Consider the following 18752-nt stretch of genomic DNA (forward strand, 5'->3'; position numbering starts at 1 on the left):
TGTGTGCCCCTTGGTTTTATCATGACATAAGCTAGTGTCACCTGGGAAGAGAAGCTTCAGTTGAGAGAAGTTGCCTCCGTTGGATTGGCCTGTGGGCAAGTTGGCGGAGCATTTTGATACTGGCTGATGTGGAAAGTCCAGTCACACTGGGTGTGTCTACCTCCCCATACAAGGATCCTGGGGTGCCTGTGAAAGCAAGTGGCCAGCGAGCAGTGTCCTCCGTGGTTCCTGTTTCAGCTCCAGCCCTGACTTCCCTTGGTGGTGGACTCTAATCCTTAAATCAGATAACCCCTCTCCCCAAACTGCTTTCAGTTCTGGTGTTTATCACAGCTAGCCACCCTCACCTTTAATCTCAGCATTTGGGAGGCAGAGGCAGGGCATCTCTTCCGTCTGAGGCCAGCCTGATCTACATAGCAAGTTCTAGGACTACACAGAGAGACCCTTTCTCAAAATAAGAAAACAAAACAAAAAAATAGCAAACCAGGACTGAATGGCTGGGGGAACCTGAGTCCCTCATGGGGAAATAATTTCTCCTCAGTTTTATACCCCGCGCTGGCCCAGGATGCCACTGGGACTCAACGCCCTGCTACCGGAACCTGGGCCCGAGAAGCTTGCCTCTGCTTAGGATTTTGACTTGGAGATTTTATATGCAAATAGAGGCTGGCGCCTGAGGTCTCCTTAGGGAATCCAGAGGAGGGACAGGATTAGGCTTCCTTCCTCTCCTAGGTCCCCCTGGCACCCTAGCACGCCGTCAGGATTCACATTAGTCCACACACCCTGGGTGCCCCGGGGGTCCCAACACCCTGCCTGAGGCCTCACCTTGAGTCCATCCCCACTGCATTTTGGGTTCCTTCCCCCGCGTTCACGGGACCCTGGAGAGTGCCTGGTGTACAGGCCACTCTTCGCATGGCCATTCTTTGCCGGCCTCCTCCTCCCTTCCGTTTCCGTGACTGAGCTGTCGCTGTAGGCTGTGGCCCAGGGCACGCAGAGTGGGGAGCAGGATGGGGGGTGGGCTGTGCTCTCTCTTCCCTATAGTGGACCCGCCCCGCGGCCTAGGGCAACTGAAACCACGGAGGAGGAAGCAGGAATCAGGAACTGGCCCGGCAGATTCTGGGCCTTAGTCGGTCCACCGCCACCTACCCCAGGAGCAGCTGCCTGAGAAAGGTAACTCCACCTTCGAGATCCAGGAGTTTATGTGGGACACGGGCAGGGCTGGGCACCGGAAAGGGGCCAGGCGGGTGTTCTGGGAACCTGAAACCTGATGGGGGTGGGGCTAGGATCTTAGGAAGGGCAGGAAAGCCCAGTGATAGGAATTTTTTCGGTGGCTCCCGGAGGCCGCAGTCCAGCACTGTTGAAGGCCCTGGGCAGGGCAGGAGTCGGTAACATCCAGGAATGGTGTGGGGGAAGGGTCCTGTTAGAGACCTCCAGTCTGGTTCCTGGAAACGGGACCACTGGCTCTGGAACCTAGTCTAATACATCGGAAGCAGAAGGGCCGGCCCCAGTCCAGGCTGCTCTCTGCGCCTCTTGGTATTTTTTTCTAAGCAGAACCCCACCCATGTCCCGCCCGCAGCCCTCTTCGACCTTAGCCTCATCTTCCATCACCAGCCGCTTCTTTTGTCTCCACTGAATGACCGGGTTTCTGTCCCCAGGACACCATTATGGGCTTCTCTTCAGAGCTGTGCAGCCCCCAGGGCCACGGGGCAGTGCAGCAGATGCAGGAAGCTGAGCTGCGCTTATTGGAGGGCATGAGGAAGTGGATGGCCCAGAGGGTCAAGAGTGACCGGGAATATGCAGGATTGCTTCACCACATGTCCTTGCAGGACAGCGGAGGCCAGAGCTGGAGCAGCGGCCCCGACAGCCCTGTCAGCCAGGTGAGCTTCCATGAGCTCTCCCATCCACTTGCCCTCATCACCTCCCCACTTAGAGGTGGGGTTGGAGAGAATGCAAACCCAGGCTTGCGGGCCATTGCCCTGTTCTTCCCGTTTCCCTATCCCACAATGTGCTGTAGTCCTGGGCAGAGATAACAAGCCAGACCGAGAACTTGAGCCGGGTGCTGCGGCAGCATGCAGAAGATCTGAACTCTGGACCCTTGAGCAAACTGAGCGTGCTGATCCGGGAGCGGCAGCACCTGAGAAAGACGTACAATGAGCAGTGGCAGCAGCTGCAGCAGGAGCTCACCAAGGTAGGCGGGCACCCAGAGGACTCTGTAGCAATAAGGCACAGTTTTGCACAAGAGTGCTTAGGGAAGCAGAAGTCACTGACCACAGGCCCAGCACCAGGATGGCCTGTGTGGCCTTGCTGCTGCAGGTTCCTCCTTTCCTCTCACAACTTAGGCTAACTTGCTACAGGACCTGTTGAGCCACTGTGAGAGACTTGGGGGCTGGGGGGGGGGGGAGGCAAGTGTGCTTAGAGTGGACCCCGCCCAGGGCCCCAGAGGCCGAATCCTGCCTTGGTCTGAGTCCCAGCAGCTCTTCAGCTACAGGCTGGGTTACAGGCAGCTGCTTTGTCTCTGGGTGCCTCTCTCCCCCATTCACTGGTCAGTCTCCCAGTACCACACCCCTCATTGCCACAGAGCTGGGTCCTACCATGGACCCACAGCGCCCTCTTGTGGTCCACCTTCCCAGACTTTCCTAACTCAATTCTAGTTAAGGGTTCCATGCTCATTTGTCCTCCCATCGTTTGGGATCGTATGTTTCCGCAAGAGAATGGAGTAATTCCTGCAGAACTCTATGACCTACATGCTCGAAATATATACTAGCTGGCTCTTTAAGACTGTCCAAGTTGCCAGGCAGTGGTGGCGCACGCCTCTAATCCTACCGCTTGGGAGGCAGAGGCAAACTGATCTCCAAGTTAGAGGCCAGCCTGGTCTGCAGAGTGAGTTCCAGGACAGCCAGAGCTACACAGAGAAACCCTGTTTCAAAAACACCCCCCCCAAAAAAAAACATGGCAAAATCTATGGATTCAATCAGTTACAGATGGGGAACCTGAGATTCAAAGAAGCCAAATGAAGCTTGCACATTTTGTCCCAGCGCCCAAGCAAGAGAACTGCGCTGAGCACTCCAGTCTTGGGCCACCACCCGCTGTTCCTATTACCAGGAACATACTATGCAGGGCCCTGAGCAAAATAAAAATGTTGGAAGTTAAGGTAAAAGACAAGTGTATGGTGGTCTATAATCCTTGCACTCAATCAACAGAGGCAGGAGGATTGCCATAAGTTGCAGACTGTCTTGGGCTATAGAGCAGGGGAACCTGCCCAAAACAGAACAAAACAAAACAAAAAGCTAGCGAGGTGGCTCGGCGTGTGAAGGCTGATTTACTGCCTTGCCTGACCACCCGAGTTTGGTCCCTGGGACTCACAGTAAGGAGAGACCCAGCTCCTGCACCTTGTCTTCTGATACTTTTACATGTGCAGGATAGCACACACACACATACACACATACACACTCACACACACACACACACACACACACATCATACACACACACACACCATACACACTCACACACACACACACCATACACACTCACACACACACACACACCATACACACACACATACACACACCATACACACACACACTCACACACACACACACATCATACACACACACACCATACACACACACACCATACACACTCACACACACACACACACCATACACACTCACACACACACACCATACACACACACATACACACACCATACACACACACACATCATACACACACACACCATACACACACACACCATACACACTCACACACACACACACACCATACACACTCACACACACACTCACACACACACACACACACAAACGCATGATTTTGTAGGGCTTAGTGTTAAGACTGTTTACTCTTTTTTAGAGGATCAGAATTCAGATCCCAATACCTACATCAAACAAAGCTTACAAATGCCTATCTATGACTTTAGCTCCCAGGGACCTGCCAGCCTCTTCTGGCTTTGGTGGGCATGCCTTCCTGTACATACATACAGCCACATATACATAAATGAAAAAAAATTTAAAACAGAATAGTAACTCAGGGCTGGCGAGATGGCTCAGTGGTTAAGAGCGCCGACTGCCCTTCCGAAGGTCCCGAGTTCAAATCCCAGCAACCACATGGTGGCTCACAACCATCCGTAACGAATCTGATGCCCTCTTCTGGAGTGTCTGAAGACAGCTACAGTGTACTTACAGATAATTAAAAAAAAAAAAAAAAAAAAAGAATAGTAACTCAGTGTGAACTTGAGTGTAGTGGCTCATGTGTGTAATCCCAGCATTCCAGAGATAGGACTGTGACAAATTTGAGGCCAGCCTGGGCTACAGAATGGGTCCTGGGTAAACCTGGAATAGTCTTGAGGTAGTGAGGCCCTACCTCAAAAAAAAATGATGAGAAGGAAAAGAATTTCAATATGATAACCCCAGGATATGAAACCAAGCCTAAGGAGGTTCTTTTGACTATGGGGTCATATGAATCTACACATCTGCCACCAGGAAGGATAGTTGGAGCCTGTCCCAAATTCTTCCCTGCCTCCTTCAGCAGCACACCACAGCAGCTCCTCTGACCCTGACCTTAGCAGCCCCCTTCCCCACAAGTCTCCAGACTCCCTCGGAAGGATGAGTCCCTCTAACCTGACAGCCTGGGCGGCAGGGCCTTACCTCAGATGTGATTGCCCCAGGCGTAAGGGTCTGCCTCTGCGCCCTGACCTCCCTTTTCCTTCCAGACCCACAGCCAGGACATTGAGAAGCTGAAGAGTCAGTACCGGACCCTGGTACGAGATAGCACCCAGGCCAGGCGCAAGTACCAGGAAGCCAGCAAAGGTTCGCTCTTCTTCCTGGCAGGGAGAAAACCCAGTCTAGTAGACCTGTTAGCTAGTGCCAGGGAGTGCCCAGGGGCTGCTCCTTAGGCCTCTGGGATACCAACCCCATGCCCTGAGCATGTGTATATGCGCGCCCACTCCCACTCTCCCTCCCTCCCTCTCACCTCTCACCTGGCAGACAAGGATCGAGACAAGGCCAAAGACAAGTACGTCCGGAGCCTGTGGAAGCTCTTTGCCCACCACAACCGCTACGTCCTGGGCGTGAGGGCCGCACAGCTGCACCACCACCACCACCACCGGTTCATGCTACCCGGCCTGCTGCAGTCACTGCAGGATTTGCACGAAGAGATGGTGGGCATTCTGTAAGCGCAGTCCCGGTGCTTTCTAACCGACAGTAGAACAGAAGGCTGGAACTGGGCGGTTGGGGGTGGGGTGGCGGTGCTAAGCCCTGGGGAGACAGGGTTTGGGGGTCAGCAGCACATTACTGCCTTATGCATTTATTGGGGACCTAGTTCCAGAGTACTTCCTGTGTACCAGGCCCTACCCACAGGATCTCAGTGGTTCTTTGTCACCACTGCCAGTATACCTACTATCCTATCAGGAAGCAGAAGGCCAGGGCGGCCTTAAATGATTTATTTGCCTAAAGTTACTCACTTGCATATGAGCTAAGGTGTGTGTGTTGGGGGGGGGGGTGCCGGTTTCCAACCTAGAATTGTTCCAGAAGTGTTGTCCTAGGCTGAGCTAGCCTTCTTGCCTAGCCTGACTCTATGGGGTGGGGGGCAATGCAGGAAGGACATCCTGCAGGAATACCTGGAGATTAGCAGTCTGGTGCAGGACGATGTGGCATCCATTCACCGTGAGCTGGCTGCAGCAGCTGCTCGGATCCAGCCTGAGTTTGAGTACGTAGGCTTCCTGCGACAATATGGGTAAGCTGATCCATATCCTCGAGCCTCCTGAGCGCCAGGACTTCTGACGGATTAACTGAAGGACCTTGTCCACCCACAGATCCACCCCTGACGTGCCACCTTGTGTCACTTTTGATGAGTCGCTTCTTGAAGAGGGTGAACAGCTGGAGCCGGGGGAGCTGCAGCTGAACGAGTTGACCTTGGAAAGCGTGCAACACACGTGCGTACTCCTCTGTCATGCTACCCACATGTGGGTGTGGGCAGGGAGTCCTTGGCCAGGTGGCCAGGCTAGGTTGGCTCTGTTGGGGTGCATGTGGTGGGGGCCCAGCTTTCATTCTCCTGCCCTTGGGGTACAGGCTGACCTCTGTGACAGATGAACTGGCTGTGGCCACCAAAGAGGTGCTGAGCCGGCAGGAGATGGTCAGTCAGCTGCAGTGTGAGCTCCAGAGTGAGGAACAGAACACCCACCCCCGGGAACGGTGAGCAGGCCCCGCGGGCAGCAGCCTCCTGACTCCCGCCCGCCCCTATGCTGTGCCACAAGCTTCAAACCGACCCTCTCTCTGCCCTGCTCCTGCCTGCAGGGTGCAGCTTCTGGGCAAGAGGCAGATGCTGCAAGAGGCAATACAAGGATTGCAGATAGCACTGTGCAGCCAGGACAAGCTTCAGGCCCAGCAGGAACTTCTGCAGAGCAAGATGGAGCAGCTCGGCACGGGCGAACCCCCAGCCGTGCCTCTCCTTCAGGATGACCGCCATTCCACCTCCTCCACGGTGAGATGCACCCTACCACGACAACGCCCTCCCCTGCCAGCCTGCTTGCAGGGGCTGTGCTCCTCATTTTTGCCCTCCCCCTCCCTAAGCCTGGCCACCCGCTGACGTCTGTCCCTGGCCTCAGGAGCAGGAGCGAGAGGGGGGAAGGACACCCACACTGGAGATCCTTAAAAGCCACTTCTCCGGAATCTTCCGCCCCAAGTTCTCTGTGAGTAGTACCAAGGCTGGGCCTCTACCTCTGCCCATCTAGATAGGCCAGGCCAGGAGCCTCAGATAAGCTCCTTAGACCTCCACACTCTGCATAGAAGGACCTGCCTGCCTAGACGGCTTTCACTGGGGCGGGGGTGAGAGGATGGGGGTTGTCAGGGGACATCCTTCCCTTCCTTGGGGTTCCAGGCTGCAGATACCTCTGAGCCCTGCCAGCCCCCATGTTCTCTCCTCACCATCCCTGTATGCTGCAGAGCTACTCCACTCCTCTGCCCGCTCTGGGCGTGACAGAGAGGCCTGTGGTTCAGAGGAGAAAAGTACTAACTTGGTTGGGATCTGCTAGCCTAAGCTTCCCATTCTGGTTGTGCTCAGAGCGAGCTTGAGCCAGGCTGGCCGCTCTAGTGTTGCTGTAAGGAGGAGAGCATATGAGAAACCCCAAGCTAGCCCAGGGTTCTCCCGCTCTGAGCCAGCCCAGTGACTCCTGCATGCTCCTCCCAGATCCCTCCACCACTGCAGCTCGTGCCGGAAGTGCAGAAGCCTCTTTATGAGCAGCTGTGGTACCACGGGGCTATCCCTCGGGCAGAGGTAGCTGAGCTGCTAACACACTCCGGGGACTTCCTGGTTCGGGAGAGCCAGGGCAAGCAGGAGTATGTACTGTCTGTGATGTGGGATGGCCAGCCCCGGCATTTCATCATCCAGTCCTCAGATGTGAGTGGGCTGGGATGCTGACCCTATTCCTTCTGTCTTCCCCCTCTCTAGGGAAATGGTCTAGAGCTCGGTGACCTTGAGTGTAGGGAATAGCCATCCCTGCTTTAGGTGCCTCCTTCTCTAACTCAGTTGGAGTCAGAGAAGGTAGCAAGAGTGTCATGTACTCATGTGTCCTAGGTAGTCCCTGCCCCCTCCTCCCCTCCCCCTCCTCCTCTCCCTCCCCGCTGCTGCTCTTTTCGTCCTCTCCCAGACCTCAGGCCCCCTCACCAAAGGAAGCCGCTGACCTCATGTCCCCCCAACACCTGCAATCCCTGCCTCACAGAACCTGTTCCGGCTGGAAGGGGATGGCTTCCCCAGCATACCTCTGCTCATCACTCACCTGCTGTCCTCCCAGCAACCCCTTACAAAGAAGAGTGGTGTTGTCCTGTTCAGGGCGGTGCCCAAGGTGAGCCTGTGGCCAGCCTGGCCCATGTTGAGCTTGGGAATCACAGACGCTTAGAGTGTGAGTGTTACCCCAAAATGTGGCCAGCCTCCTCCTCGGCTGGGGATGCCTTCCTACCCACAGGCCATATATATCAGCCTGATCCCCAGATTATCTTAGTGTCCGGATATGCCCAAGCCTATCGGCCACTGTGACACACTGAGTCAGCTCCATAGTGTCAACAGGAGTGTCCTTCACGGGGTCCAGCACCCTTCTGTTTGCAGACTTCTAACTCCCTCACTTCTCTCCTCAGGACAAGTGGGTTCTGAAGCACGAGGACCTGGTGCTGGGAGAGCAGATCGGAAGGGTAAGTGTAGCCCACGGCCCGGGGACTCGCCAGCCTTCTGGGCTCTACTGTGACTTTCCTCACCAGCTTCGTCCAGGCCCCTCACCCCGTCCCACCTTGGGTTCCACCTCCAGAGTCCTAGAGGGTCTCCCTGACCCAATGAGATCCCAGCTCATACCCCCTGATTCCTTTCTCGGAAAATAGTGACTACCAACCCCTAGGCTGGCATCTTGCTCTAGCTCCAGCCCTGCTCTGGGGTGTCTTGCCAAGCTCCTCTGTTAATGTAAAATGCCAGCCACTTTCCAGTCAGTTTCCCAACCCAAAGAAAAGTGATTTCTGGATTTCCCATGTCACTTCTTAGAGAAGGTGGCACAGGTAACTTTTATATCTCTACAAGGGGAAGTCTTCATAGAAAGCCAGGGTGACAAATCAGCATGGACAATTGGGGACAAGATGGCCTGTCCTCTTGAGGTGAGAAAGGGCAGCAGTGCCAGGAAGTTGTGGTAGGAACCCAGGATTATTGCAGGGGAACTTCGGAGAGGTGTTTAGTGGCCGCCTTCGTGCAGACAACACCCCGGTGGCTGTGAAGTCTTGTCGAGAGACACTCCCACCTGACCTCAAGGCCAAGTTTCTGCAAGAAGCGAGGTGGGTCATCAAATGAGCGAGGCCCGAGGTCCCTTGTGTGAGAGGTGTCCTCTATGTACTGCCTGGCAATTAGGGCTCCGAGTCGACTCTTACCCGAGTAATACCCATAATGCAAAGAGGTACTAACCAGGGCCCCAGCTGCAGTCACGTGTCCAAGGCTGCAGCCATTCGCGGCCACTCTTCTCCCCCGTAGCTTTCTGTCTTCTCTGAGGCTCCTTTTCAGAGGGGGAGGGGGAGGCGGGGGCCGATGTAGAAGGCTGCGAGCACAGATCGCACGTAGCCTAAGCAGCAGTGCTCCCCAGGATCCTGAAACAGTACAACCACCCCAACATTGTACGTCTCATCGGGGTCTGCACACAGAAACAGCCGATCTACATCGTCATGGAGCTGGTTCAAGGTGAGCAGAGGTGTTGGTCTCCATGATGAGGGCTCAGCTTGCCTGGTGTTGCCCACAAGGCTCAAGGCTGCTCTCGCCTCTAGGGGGCGACTTTCTTACCTTCCTGCGGACAGAGGGAGCCCGCCTGCGGGTGAAGACTCTGCTGCAGATGGTAGGGGACGCAGCTGCTGGCATGGAATACTTGGAAAGCAAGTGCTGTATCCACCGGTGAGTGAGAGGCAGGCCCTGATGCAGGCTATGGGAGACCCCATCACGGTGGCTCCCCCTGGGCTGAAGTGGTTTCTAGTGCTTTGTGTGTGAGAGTCCCACCATGTTTCTGTACATATGCACATACGTGTCCATCTGTGTGGAAGTCAGAGGTCAGTTAGATGTCTTTTTGTTGTTGTTTTTGTTTGTTCGTTTTTTGGTTTTGGGTTTTTTAGATGTATTTATTTTATTTACATGAGTACACTGTAGCTGTCTTCAGACACACCAGGAGAGGGCATCAGATCCTGTTACAGATGGTTGTGAGCCACCTTGTGGTTGCTGCGAATTGAACTCAGGATCTTTGGAAGAGCAGTCAGTGAACCATCTCTCCAGCCCAATGTTAGGTGTCTTGATCTTTATCAGTTTAATTTTGGAAACAGTCTCTCACTAAACCTTGGTGAAGCTGGCTGGCCAGCGAATCCTTCAATGCCCCAGTGCTGGGGTAACAGACGAGCATTGCCAACTTTTTCTGTGAGAGCTAGGGATCTGAACTTAGGTCCTCGTGTCTGCTCAGCAGACACTTTACAAACTGCAATACCTCCTAAGCCCTAAAGAACAGCTATATTGTTGGTTGTCTAGAGTGCTTGACCCAGCTGGGCAAGCAACACTGGTTGAAAACCAACTTCCGCCCTGCTTCACCCAGGGACCTGGCTGCTCGGAACTGCCTGGTGACAGAGAAGAATGTCCTGAAGATCAGCGACTTTGGGATGTCCCGTGAAGAAGCTGATGGGATCTATGCCGCCTCAGCAGGCCTCAGACAAGTCCCTGTTAAGTGGACTGCCCCTGAGGCCCTTAACTACGGTACCAGATTCTCACCCATTCTGGGCGGCAAGGCTGATGACTGAGCATGGGTGGCCTCTGGGCCCTTGGATGTGCACAGTCTCCCTCTGTATGCTGCCTTGCTTCCTCTGCAGGACGCTACTCCTCAGAGAGTGATGTGTGGAGCTTTGGTATTTTGCTGTGGGAAACCTTCAGCCTGGGGGCCTCACCCTATCCCAACCTCACCAATCAGCAAACACGGGAGTTTGTAGAAAAGGGTAAGGCCACAGATTTATGATGGTGCCTCAGGACCAAGCTCCTAAGATGTTCCCACCAAACTCTTTCTTCTCAAAACCTACTGGGGCAAAATAAGAAAAGCCTGTAGCTACCACAGGTGACAAGCCTGTCTATGCATGGTGGGTTAGAGATTAGAGCCTAGGCCTCTGTTTTTTTGGTTCTTAGTAGACAAGAGTGGTTCCTTAAGGGCAGTGAATCAGGAGGAATCTGATCCCTTCTCATACTTGGCACCTGTGCCCCTAGGGCATCGTCTGCCTTGCCCAGAGCTGTGCCCCGATGCAGTCTTCAGGCTCATGGAGCAGTGCTGGGCCTATGAGCCTGGGCAGAGACCTAGCTTCAGCACCATCTGCCAGGAGCTCCACAGTATCCGCAAGCGGCATCGGTGAGACCTCCTCAGCAGTTCCCACTCACTGCTGGACAGCTCCAAGACCTGGGTTCCAACCACCAGCAACAGGGCAGGGTGCGGCCCCAGGGAGGTTCTCCGTCCTTCTTCCTGCCCAAACTCCTCTCTTAGGCAGAAAAATAAAACAAGTTGTGTTCATCAGGTGATATTGACATGTGTGCTCCTCTGGAGGCCAAGGGGTCAGTTCTTAGGAAAAGGTGGACATCCGGTAGAGCTGACATGATTTGGTTTAATGTGGACAGGAGCCAGGAAGTGCAAGGTGCTATACAAGCTTTGGCCAGATGGTGGCGCAGTTCCCTAGAACAGAATCACAGTGCAAAGCTGCTCAGGTAAATTGTAAAGATGTTGCCTTCCGGGAACCTGTGGAGGTACAGGCTGGCAACTAAGGTGTAGAAGTCATGGGTCTGTGAAAAATAGAGAATAGTCACACAGTCACAGAAAGTGCAGGGGATGAGCACACAGGTAAAGTAAGGCTTCCCCACAAAGAAGACATGTTTTTTCAAGGTGAGAACTAAAGATGAATGTGAGCAAGGCTGAGGGCTAACCCAGGACTTTCGAGCTCCCACAAGTCCTGCGGAAACCCCTGCCATCTGAAACAGTCTTTGGAAACAGGGAATGTCAGGAACATAGCAGCATGGCGCTAACACACCAACAAACACACCACAAACACTGGGAGTGGCTTATAAGACAAATTAATGAGGACCACAAAATACCCTGTAACCATACACACCCCCCACCTCACCCTACCCCACCAGACTCAGACACCACACACACACACACACACACACAGGCTCATGCATGGACGCATGCACGCATATTCTTGGTCAGGCAAAGTGGTTCATACCTGTGTGGTTTATAAAAGCCTTTACAGAGAGAGGCTGGGCATGCAGCCTGGTTGATGGGTTGCTTACTGAGGTTCTGTTTCATTATCAGGATCACATACAAATTCCTAGTACTTGGGAGGTAGGGGTGAGTGAGTTCTCTGTGAGTTCAAGTGCAGCCTCTGCTACATAAAGAATGTGGGGTCAGGCTGGGTAACATGAGACTGTCTCAGATGATGATGATGACAGGCTCTGGGGGTCAGGAAGCACAGGAGAGCCACTGCTAAGGAACAAGGCAATCAGATGCCTTTAATCCCAGCACTTAGAAGGCAGAGGCAGGTAGCTCTCCATGAGTTCAAGGCCAGACTGCTCTACAAGAGAGTTCCAGGACAGCCAGAGTAGACCAGGCTGGCTTTGAACTCACAGGGATGAGCCTGCCTCTACTTCCTGAGTACTGGGATTAAAGGTTTGTATCACTACTCTGGGCTCTGAGACCCACTCTCATCAAGAGTGAGAAAGACCTGAGCGGACATGTTGGAAGCGCACCTCACTGGACAGGCAGAGGAGGGTGCCGCTCTGACTGAGGAGGGAGAAAAGCCGCTCAGTTGCTGAGCAACCGGCCCCCATCCTCCAAGCCACTCGAGGCTGCAAACATGACATGGATATAAAGGAGAAAACTACAGAGAAATCCAGGGCTTGTCTCAGAGTCCTCACAAATGCGATTAAACAGCTCATTGAGATGACTTCTTGCCATCTGGTCCCGGGAAGAAGGGAGGCTACCAGTTCAGACCACTGTGAGCCAGCCTAGAATCACGATGGCCTCCTCAGGTGCTCAGGTGATGAAATGGTCACCTCACCCCCCCCCACACACACACACACTGCACACACACACACACTCACACACACTGCACATTTTATCTACTTCCTGGGCTGAGGAGGGAAAGGGATTTCTTCATGCATTCTTAGGGATAATTTTGGGGAACCCATTTAGGTATTAGGCAATACATCTCGTAGGGTTGCACCCATGGCAAAAGTCAAGAGGCAAAAGCGTGTGTGCATATGGTGGGTTCAGAGGAGATCCTGCAGAAAAGCCACCTGGGGGACCCAGCTGTTCTACCAAGAGGTCAGTAAAGTGAAATGTGACCCTACCCAAAAAGGCAGGGTTTCAGTTCTCATTGGGAGTGAAAGACAGAGATCTGGGCCACTGTTGACAGTTCCTTTGGGCAGACAGGTGGGCCACCCAGAAGCCATGCCCTCTCAGCTGTAGTGTGTTCTAAGAGACAAGGAACTGCCTGACACCACACTGTCACCACATTCCTCGCTCTCCATAGACAAGGGGGAAGGTTAGAGGCCTACGTCTCTGGAGTGACTCCTGGGGAGGGGCCCAACCTTTACTTCCCGGGCCTAGCCAAGTGGCTGATATCAGAGAAGGAAGAGGAAGGCCTTTATACAAGAGCTAATAGAAACGGAAGAACTGATACTATCGCCTTTTATCAGCCCTGAGTGGCCAGTAAAAGAAATGACTCATGGCCTATGACACACACCAGTGGTTACGAACCACAGAATTCTTGGAACAGACTGGTATGCAAGGACATCCTGAGAGCCTTTCTCGGGCACGTCACTGCATTGAGACGAAGAACATCAGTTTGCCTGCATGTCCGTGACAGGATGTCCTCAACACTGCTGTTCCCTGAGTCCCTTGATATTGGCCCCAGGGGACAGGGTAACACAGAGAAGCCTGGGATCCTGTGAAGGCTGGTCCTCACTGTCAGTTTGATTGGATGGTGGGTCACCTGAGAGACTGGTGAGGCTCACCTGAGGTATATGGATGAGAGTGTTCCTGGGAGAAGTGGCTGAGGGAGGACCTACCCTGACCAAGGGGGGACCACCATCCCACAGACTAGGGTTCCAGACCCTAAAACAGGACAAGAAGAAAGCCAACCCAGGTACAGTGGCTCATGTCTGTAATCCCAGCCACTGGGAGGTGGAGGCAGGAGGATCAGGAATTCACATGACAGGAAACCCTGTCAGAGAGAGAGAGAGAGAGAGAGAGAGAGAGAGACAGAGAGAGAGAGGGAGGAGGAGGAGGAGGAGGAGGAGGAGGAGGAGGAGAAGGAGAAGAAGAAGAAGAAGAAGAAGAAGAAGAAGAAGAAGAAGAAGAAGAAGAAGAAGAAGAAGAAGAAGAAGAAGAAGAAGAAGAAGAAGAGGAATAGGAAGAGGAAGAAGAAGAAGAAGTAGAAGAAGAAGAAGAAGAAGAAGAAGAAGAAGAAGAAGAAGAAGAAGAAGAAGAAGAAGGCGAAGAAGAAGAAGAAGAAGGGGAGGGGGAGGGGGAGGGGGAGGGGGGCCGGGCGGTGGTGGTGCACGCCTTTAATCCCAGCACTCAGGAGGCAGAGGCAGGCAGATTCCTGAGTTCGAGGCCAGCCTGGTCTACAGAGTGGGTTCCAGGGCAGCCAGGGCTACACAGAGAAACCCTGTCTAGAAAAACAAAACAAAACAAAACAAAACAAAGGGAGGGGGAGGGGAAGGGGGAGGAGAGGGGAGGGGAGGGGGGGAGGAAGGAGGAGAGGGGAGGGGGGGAGGAAGGAGGAGAGGGGAGGGGGGAGGAGGAGAGGGGAGGGGGGAAGGAGGAAGGAGGAGAGGGGAGGGGGGAGGGAGGAAGGAGGAGAGGGGAGAGAGATGTTGAACCACAGCATCAGGTCCTTATTTCTGTCCTGCCATGTCTTCTTTACCATGACGAATCCTTGAAAGTTGTGAAAATAAATCTGCCCATTTTATCTATTTGTCTGTCTGTCCGTCAATCTATCTATATTTCCTGTCAGGTATTTAAGTCACAGCCACAAAATAAATCAACCTAGTTACTATAGATCCCACCCAAAACACTATGTCGAGATCATCACCCAACCAGGAAAGTACCTAGGGCAAATGGTGTGGATGAGATGGCCTTAAACATGACCGCGGCTACAAAATGGACAGTTGCTTAGGCATCGTGGGGGCCAGGGCCCAGAGAACAACTCCTGAACGGTCAAAGGACGCAGACTGACTTAAAACTCCCAGCAAGCTGGGAGCAGCAGCACATACCTCTAAGCCTGTCACTAGGGAGATGGGTACAGAGGCACAAATTGTTCATCTTCAGCTCAGAGAAAGCTACGCCCACGGGCTGCAGAGATGGCCCAGAGGTTGAGCACTGGCTACTCTTTCAGAGATTCCCAGCAGTCACATGGTTGCTCACAACCGTCTCTGAGATCTGGCGCCCTCTTCTGGTGTGTAGGCAGAACACTGAGTACATAGCAAATAAATCTTTAAAAAGGGATCGATTTGAGAGAGAGAGAGAGAGAGAGAGAGAGAGAGAGAGAGAGAGAGAGAGAGAGAGAGAGAGAGAGAGAGAGAGAGAGAGAGAGAGAGAGAGAGAGAGAGAGAGAGAGAGAAGTTAAGCCCAGCAAGACACTGTCTCAGAATTACCAAACCCCAAACTAAACACCTCCAGCAAACTATCTGAAAGGGGCACTGGAGAGCGTGCATCTACTTCATAAGCTTATTCTACGGCCGTGGCTCTCAACCTTCCTACTGCTGCGACCCTTTAGTGCAGCTCCTCATGTTGTGGTGACCCCAACCATAAAATTATCTCATTGCTGCTTTATAACTGCAATTCTGCTACTATTATGAATTATAATACAAATATCTGATATGCAGGAGATCTGATAGGCATAGGGGCCAGGCCCACAGGCTGACAACTGCTGCCCTACAGTTACCCATCTATAAGCAGGGCCCCAACAAAAAACTGCCCCTTTGGGCCAGCAAAGTGGATCAGTGAGGGAAGGTGTGTTCCATGAAGCCTGGTGACCTGAGTTGGATCCCTGGGACACACACGGTGGAAGGACAGCTGTAAGCTGTTCCTCTGGCCTCTGCTGGTGCTCCACCCTGAAACACACACAGGGGTAGGTGGATTTCTATGACTTTAAGGCTCGTCTGATCTGCATAGAGAGTTTCAGGCCAGCCAAAGTCTCAAACCCCAGAAATTTTAAAAGTGGAAACCAAAGTAGAGAGATAGCTCAGCTATTAAAAGTACCTGCTGCTCTTACAGAGGACCCGCGTGGCCGCTCATTTGAGATACTTGGGACATTGAGGCTCCTGGGAACCTGGACCTGGTTGGAGGACTGATCAAGCAAACTAAACAGCAGGCGGAGTGCAGTAAGCAACTGTGGCTGGAAGCCAGGGCTTGGATATTTTGCATAGAAAAGGGAACTTCAGGCAACAGGCAAAGAGGGGGCTTTGCGGCTTGGCTTGGCAAGCATCAATCAGAAAAGCACCTGCTACCCTTTTACTGACTTATGAGGAGACGCCGGCAGGCTGGCAGCCTGGTGCTGGTGCCACGTGTCTCACCTTGTGTAGGAAGAACCCCGTGGCCTGTAAGTGGAGCACGGGTCCGACAAGATGCCGTGGATAAGGAACCTTCCCATCAAAAGCCAATGGTCAACAGCAGCTGGGCAGAACTAATAGTGCTCTGCAAAAACGGAAGCTACTGTCACCCGGGATGTGGCAGGCCACCTGGGACTGACACGAGAAACCTCAAGACCACAACTGACACAAGGCCAAAGAAACGCAGCCAATGTTTCTGGACACTAACTGGACAGCCGAGTGGCCGAGAGATTCCCAGGACATATGGTGTAGGCACTTAAATCCAGATAGTTCCAGTGGATAGACCACCTTGAGGGTAGACTGATTTTTCTGTGTCTGACACAGCTGTCTGCATGTGCACAGAAAACAGAAACTCTGTTAAGCATTTGTTTTGTTTTGCTGAGATAGTTTTGCTGCAGAGCCCTGACTGGCCTGAAACGAATTATGTAGACCAAAATGGCTTTAAACGTGCAGATAAGAGGGAACATGGTGGCCTATACTTTTAATCTCAGTGCAGAGGCAAGCAGATCTCTAAGTAGAGTCTAAGGCCTGCCTAGACTAAAGAGAGTGCTAGGCCAGTCAGGGCTATGCAGAAAGAACCTGTCTCGGGGCTGGTGAGATGGCTCAGTGGGTAAGAGCACCCGACTGCTCTTCCAAAGGTCCAGAGTTCAAATCCCAGCAACCACATAGTGGCTCACAACCATCTGTAATGATATCTGACTCCCTCTTCTGGTGTGTCTGAAGACAGCTACAGTGTACTTACATATAATAAATAAATAAATCTTTAAAAAAAAAAAAAAGAACCTGTCTCAAGGCAAAACATAAAAGCAAAAGTATACCACCAGTATCTAGGAAGAGTAGACAATCCTCTTCCTAAATATGGGTCTGAAAATTGTTCTTAGCTGGATCCACAGGAAGCTGGATTGCAGGGGGATGGCACCATTGCAAACAGCTATGGCAGAGTACTTGCTATTGCTGTATGGTGAGGCTGGACCACAAGTGTACTGTGATTCTCTCCCAGGCCAGAGGAGGCCAGCAGACTGGAGAAAGACCCACCCCTCATCCCCGTTTTGTAAAAGACTACACCTTACTGCCTTTTTATATCCCCCTTTTAAAAAAATTAAGTTTTTATTTATTTATATGAATACACTTTAGCTGTCTTCATGCACACTAGAAAAGGGTCTTGGATTCCATTACAGATGGTTGTGAGCCACCATGTGGTTGCTGGGAATTGAACTGGGGACCTCTGGAAGAACAGCCAGTGCTCTAACCACTGAGCAACCTGTCCAGCTCCCCCACCCCTTTTTCCTGTTTCCGTGGCATGTAGGCTCCCTTCTGGCCCCTTCCTTCTTGGAGGCCACTGTAGCTACAAACTGCTTGGTTCGTTTTCTCTCTCTCTCTCTCTCTCTCTCTCTCTCTCTCTCTCTCTCTCTGTGTGTGTGTGTGTGTGTTTGCAGTCACTGTGGCACATATGTAGGAGATCAGAGGAGTCCTTTCCTTCCACCACATGGACTCTGAAGATCAAACTCAGGTCGTCAGGCTTGGTGGCAAGCATCTTTACCCACTGAGTCACCTCACTGGCTTCTGGGTTGCTATTATTTTATTTTGAGACAGGGTCTCACCATGCTGCCCAGGCTGGCATGCCTGGGACTCACCAAAATCTGCCTTATCTCTGTTTCTTGACTGCTGAGGACCTGGGTTCTGGGATGTTTTTATAAGGACAGGATAATCTGCTTTCTAAGGGCTCTGCCTTCATGAGCTAATCTTAATCTCACCAAAGCCCCACCTCCCGATATGGTCAAATCCGGGGACAGAACTTCAAGATGTGAACCTGGGGTTAGGGGTAGTCTACAACAGAGAGTAATATTTGTTTTGCTATATAGTCCAGGCTGGTGTCCGTTTGCTGGGATCCTCTAGCCTCAACTTCCCAAGAGTTGGACTTTTAGTAGGCCAGCTCAGTTTCAGGCAGTAATTTTAGCAATCTTTTTTCTTTTGAAACAGGATTGCAAATGTGTAGTCCAAGATAGCTTCGAATTTGTGTCAGTCTGAGACAGGAGGATTTATAGGTGTGTGCCACTACGATCTAGCAATCTTTTTTTTTTTTTTTTTTTCCCCTAAGTAGCTATGGCTGTCCGGGAACTCAAAATGTAAACCAGACTGGCCTCGAATTCAGAGATCTGCCTGCCTCTGCCTTCCAGGTGCTGGGACTAGGCACGGGCTCCTACATCCAGCCAAACATTAATCTTAAAAGGAAGAAAATTGTGGAATTTGTGGAGATGTTCATTGCAGTTTGGTATCTTACCATGTAAATCGGAAACATGGATGCTCAATAAACCTTTAACCGGATGGTATGCATTTCGCCCTTAGTGTCAGGAAAGCCAGAGCCACCCGGAACTCACAAAACCTAGAGGGAGGCACTATTCCTTTGACTAAGAAATATCACTATTGAGCCAGGCAGGGAGGCCACAAAGCACCGCACGGTTTTGCCCTTTCTGCTCCTGCCTAAATCTTACTCTTGGAAGACCAAGAGAAAGAAAAAACAAACAAACAAACAAACCCAAAAAACAAAACACAACAAGAAACAGTGGCGCGGCCCTGCTGGGGTTCCGCCAC

At 52.4% G+C, this 18752-nt stretch overlaps 1 protein-coding gene across 1 annotated transcript; it reads left to right on the forward strand.

Moving 5' to 3' along the window:
- The first annotated feature begins 754 nt into the window (after nucleotides 1-754).
- Nucleotides 755-11067, forward strand: Fes (FES proto-oncogene, tyrosine kinase). The gene is made up of 19 exons (XM_021166450.3): nucleotides 755-1164; nucleotides 1650-1871; nucleotides 2009-2182; nucleotides 4726-4822; nucleotides 5000-5183; nucleotides 5610-5747; nucleotides 5827-5946; nucleotides 6083-6205; nucleotides 6308-6494; nucleotides 6619-6702; nucleotides 7200-7409; nucleotides 7732-7854; nucleotides 8144-8197; nucleotides 8703-8821; nucleotides 9124-9218; nucleotides 9302-9425; nucleotides 10108-10265; nucleotides 10379-10501; nucleotides 10764-11067. The coding sequence occupies exons 2-19, from the start codon at nucleotides 1659-1661 to the stop codon at nucleotides 10904-10906; spliced, it is 2469 nt and encodes an 822-aa protein (XP_021022109.1). The 5' UTR covers nucleotides 755-1164; nucleotides 1650-1658; the 3' UTR covers nucleotides 10907-11067.
- The last annotated feature ends 7685 nt before the right edge of the window (nucleotides 11068-18752 follow it).

This window comes from Mus caroli, unplaced genomic scaffold, assembly GCF_978045245.1.
Source record: "Mus caroli unplaced genomic scaffold, Mus_caroli_1 scaffold_8, whole genome shotgun sequence".
In the NCBI taxonomy this organism is placed as follows: domain Eukaryota; kingdom Metazoa; phylum Chordata; class Mammalia; order Rodentia; family Muridae; genus Mus; species Mus caroli.

What these genes read in the sequence shown, in the direction of transcription:
- Fes (XM_021166450.3), top strand. Translation starts at nt 1,659, where the DNA reads ATGGGCTTCTCTTCAGAGCTGTGCAGCCCCCAGGGCCACGGGGCAGTG. An exon ending in TCATCATCCAGTCCTCAGAT is followed by an intron (nt 7,410 to 7,731) that starts GTGAGTGGGCTG and finishes CCTGCCTCACAG; the next exon opens with AACCTGTTCCGGCTGGAAGG. An exon ending in ACGGGAGTTTGTAGAAAAGG is followed by an intron (nt 10,502 to 10,763) that starts GTAAGGCCACAG and finishes CTGTGCCCCTAG; the next exon opens with GGCATCGTCTGCCTTGCCCA.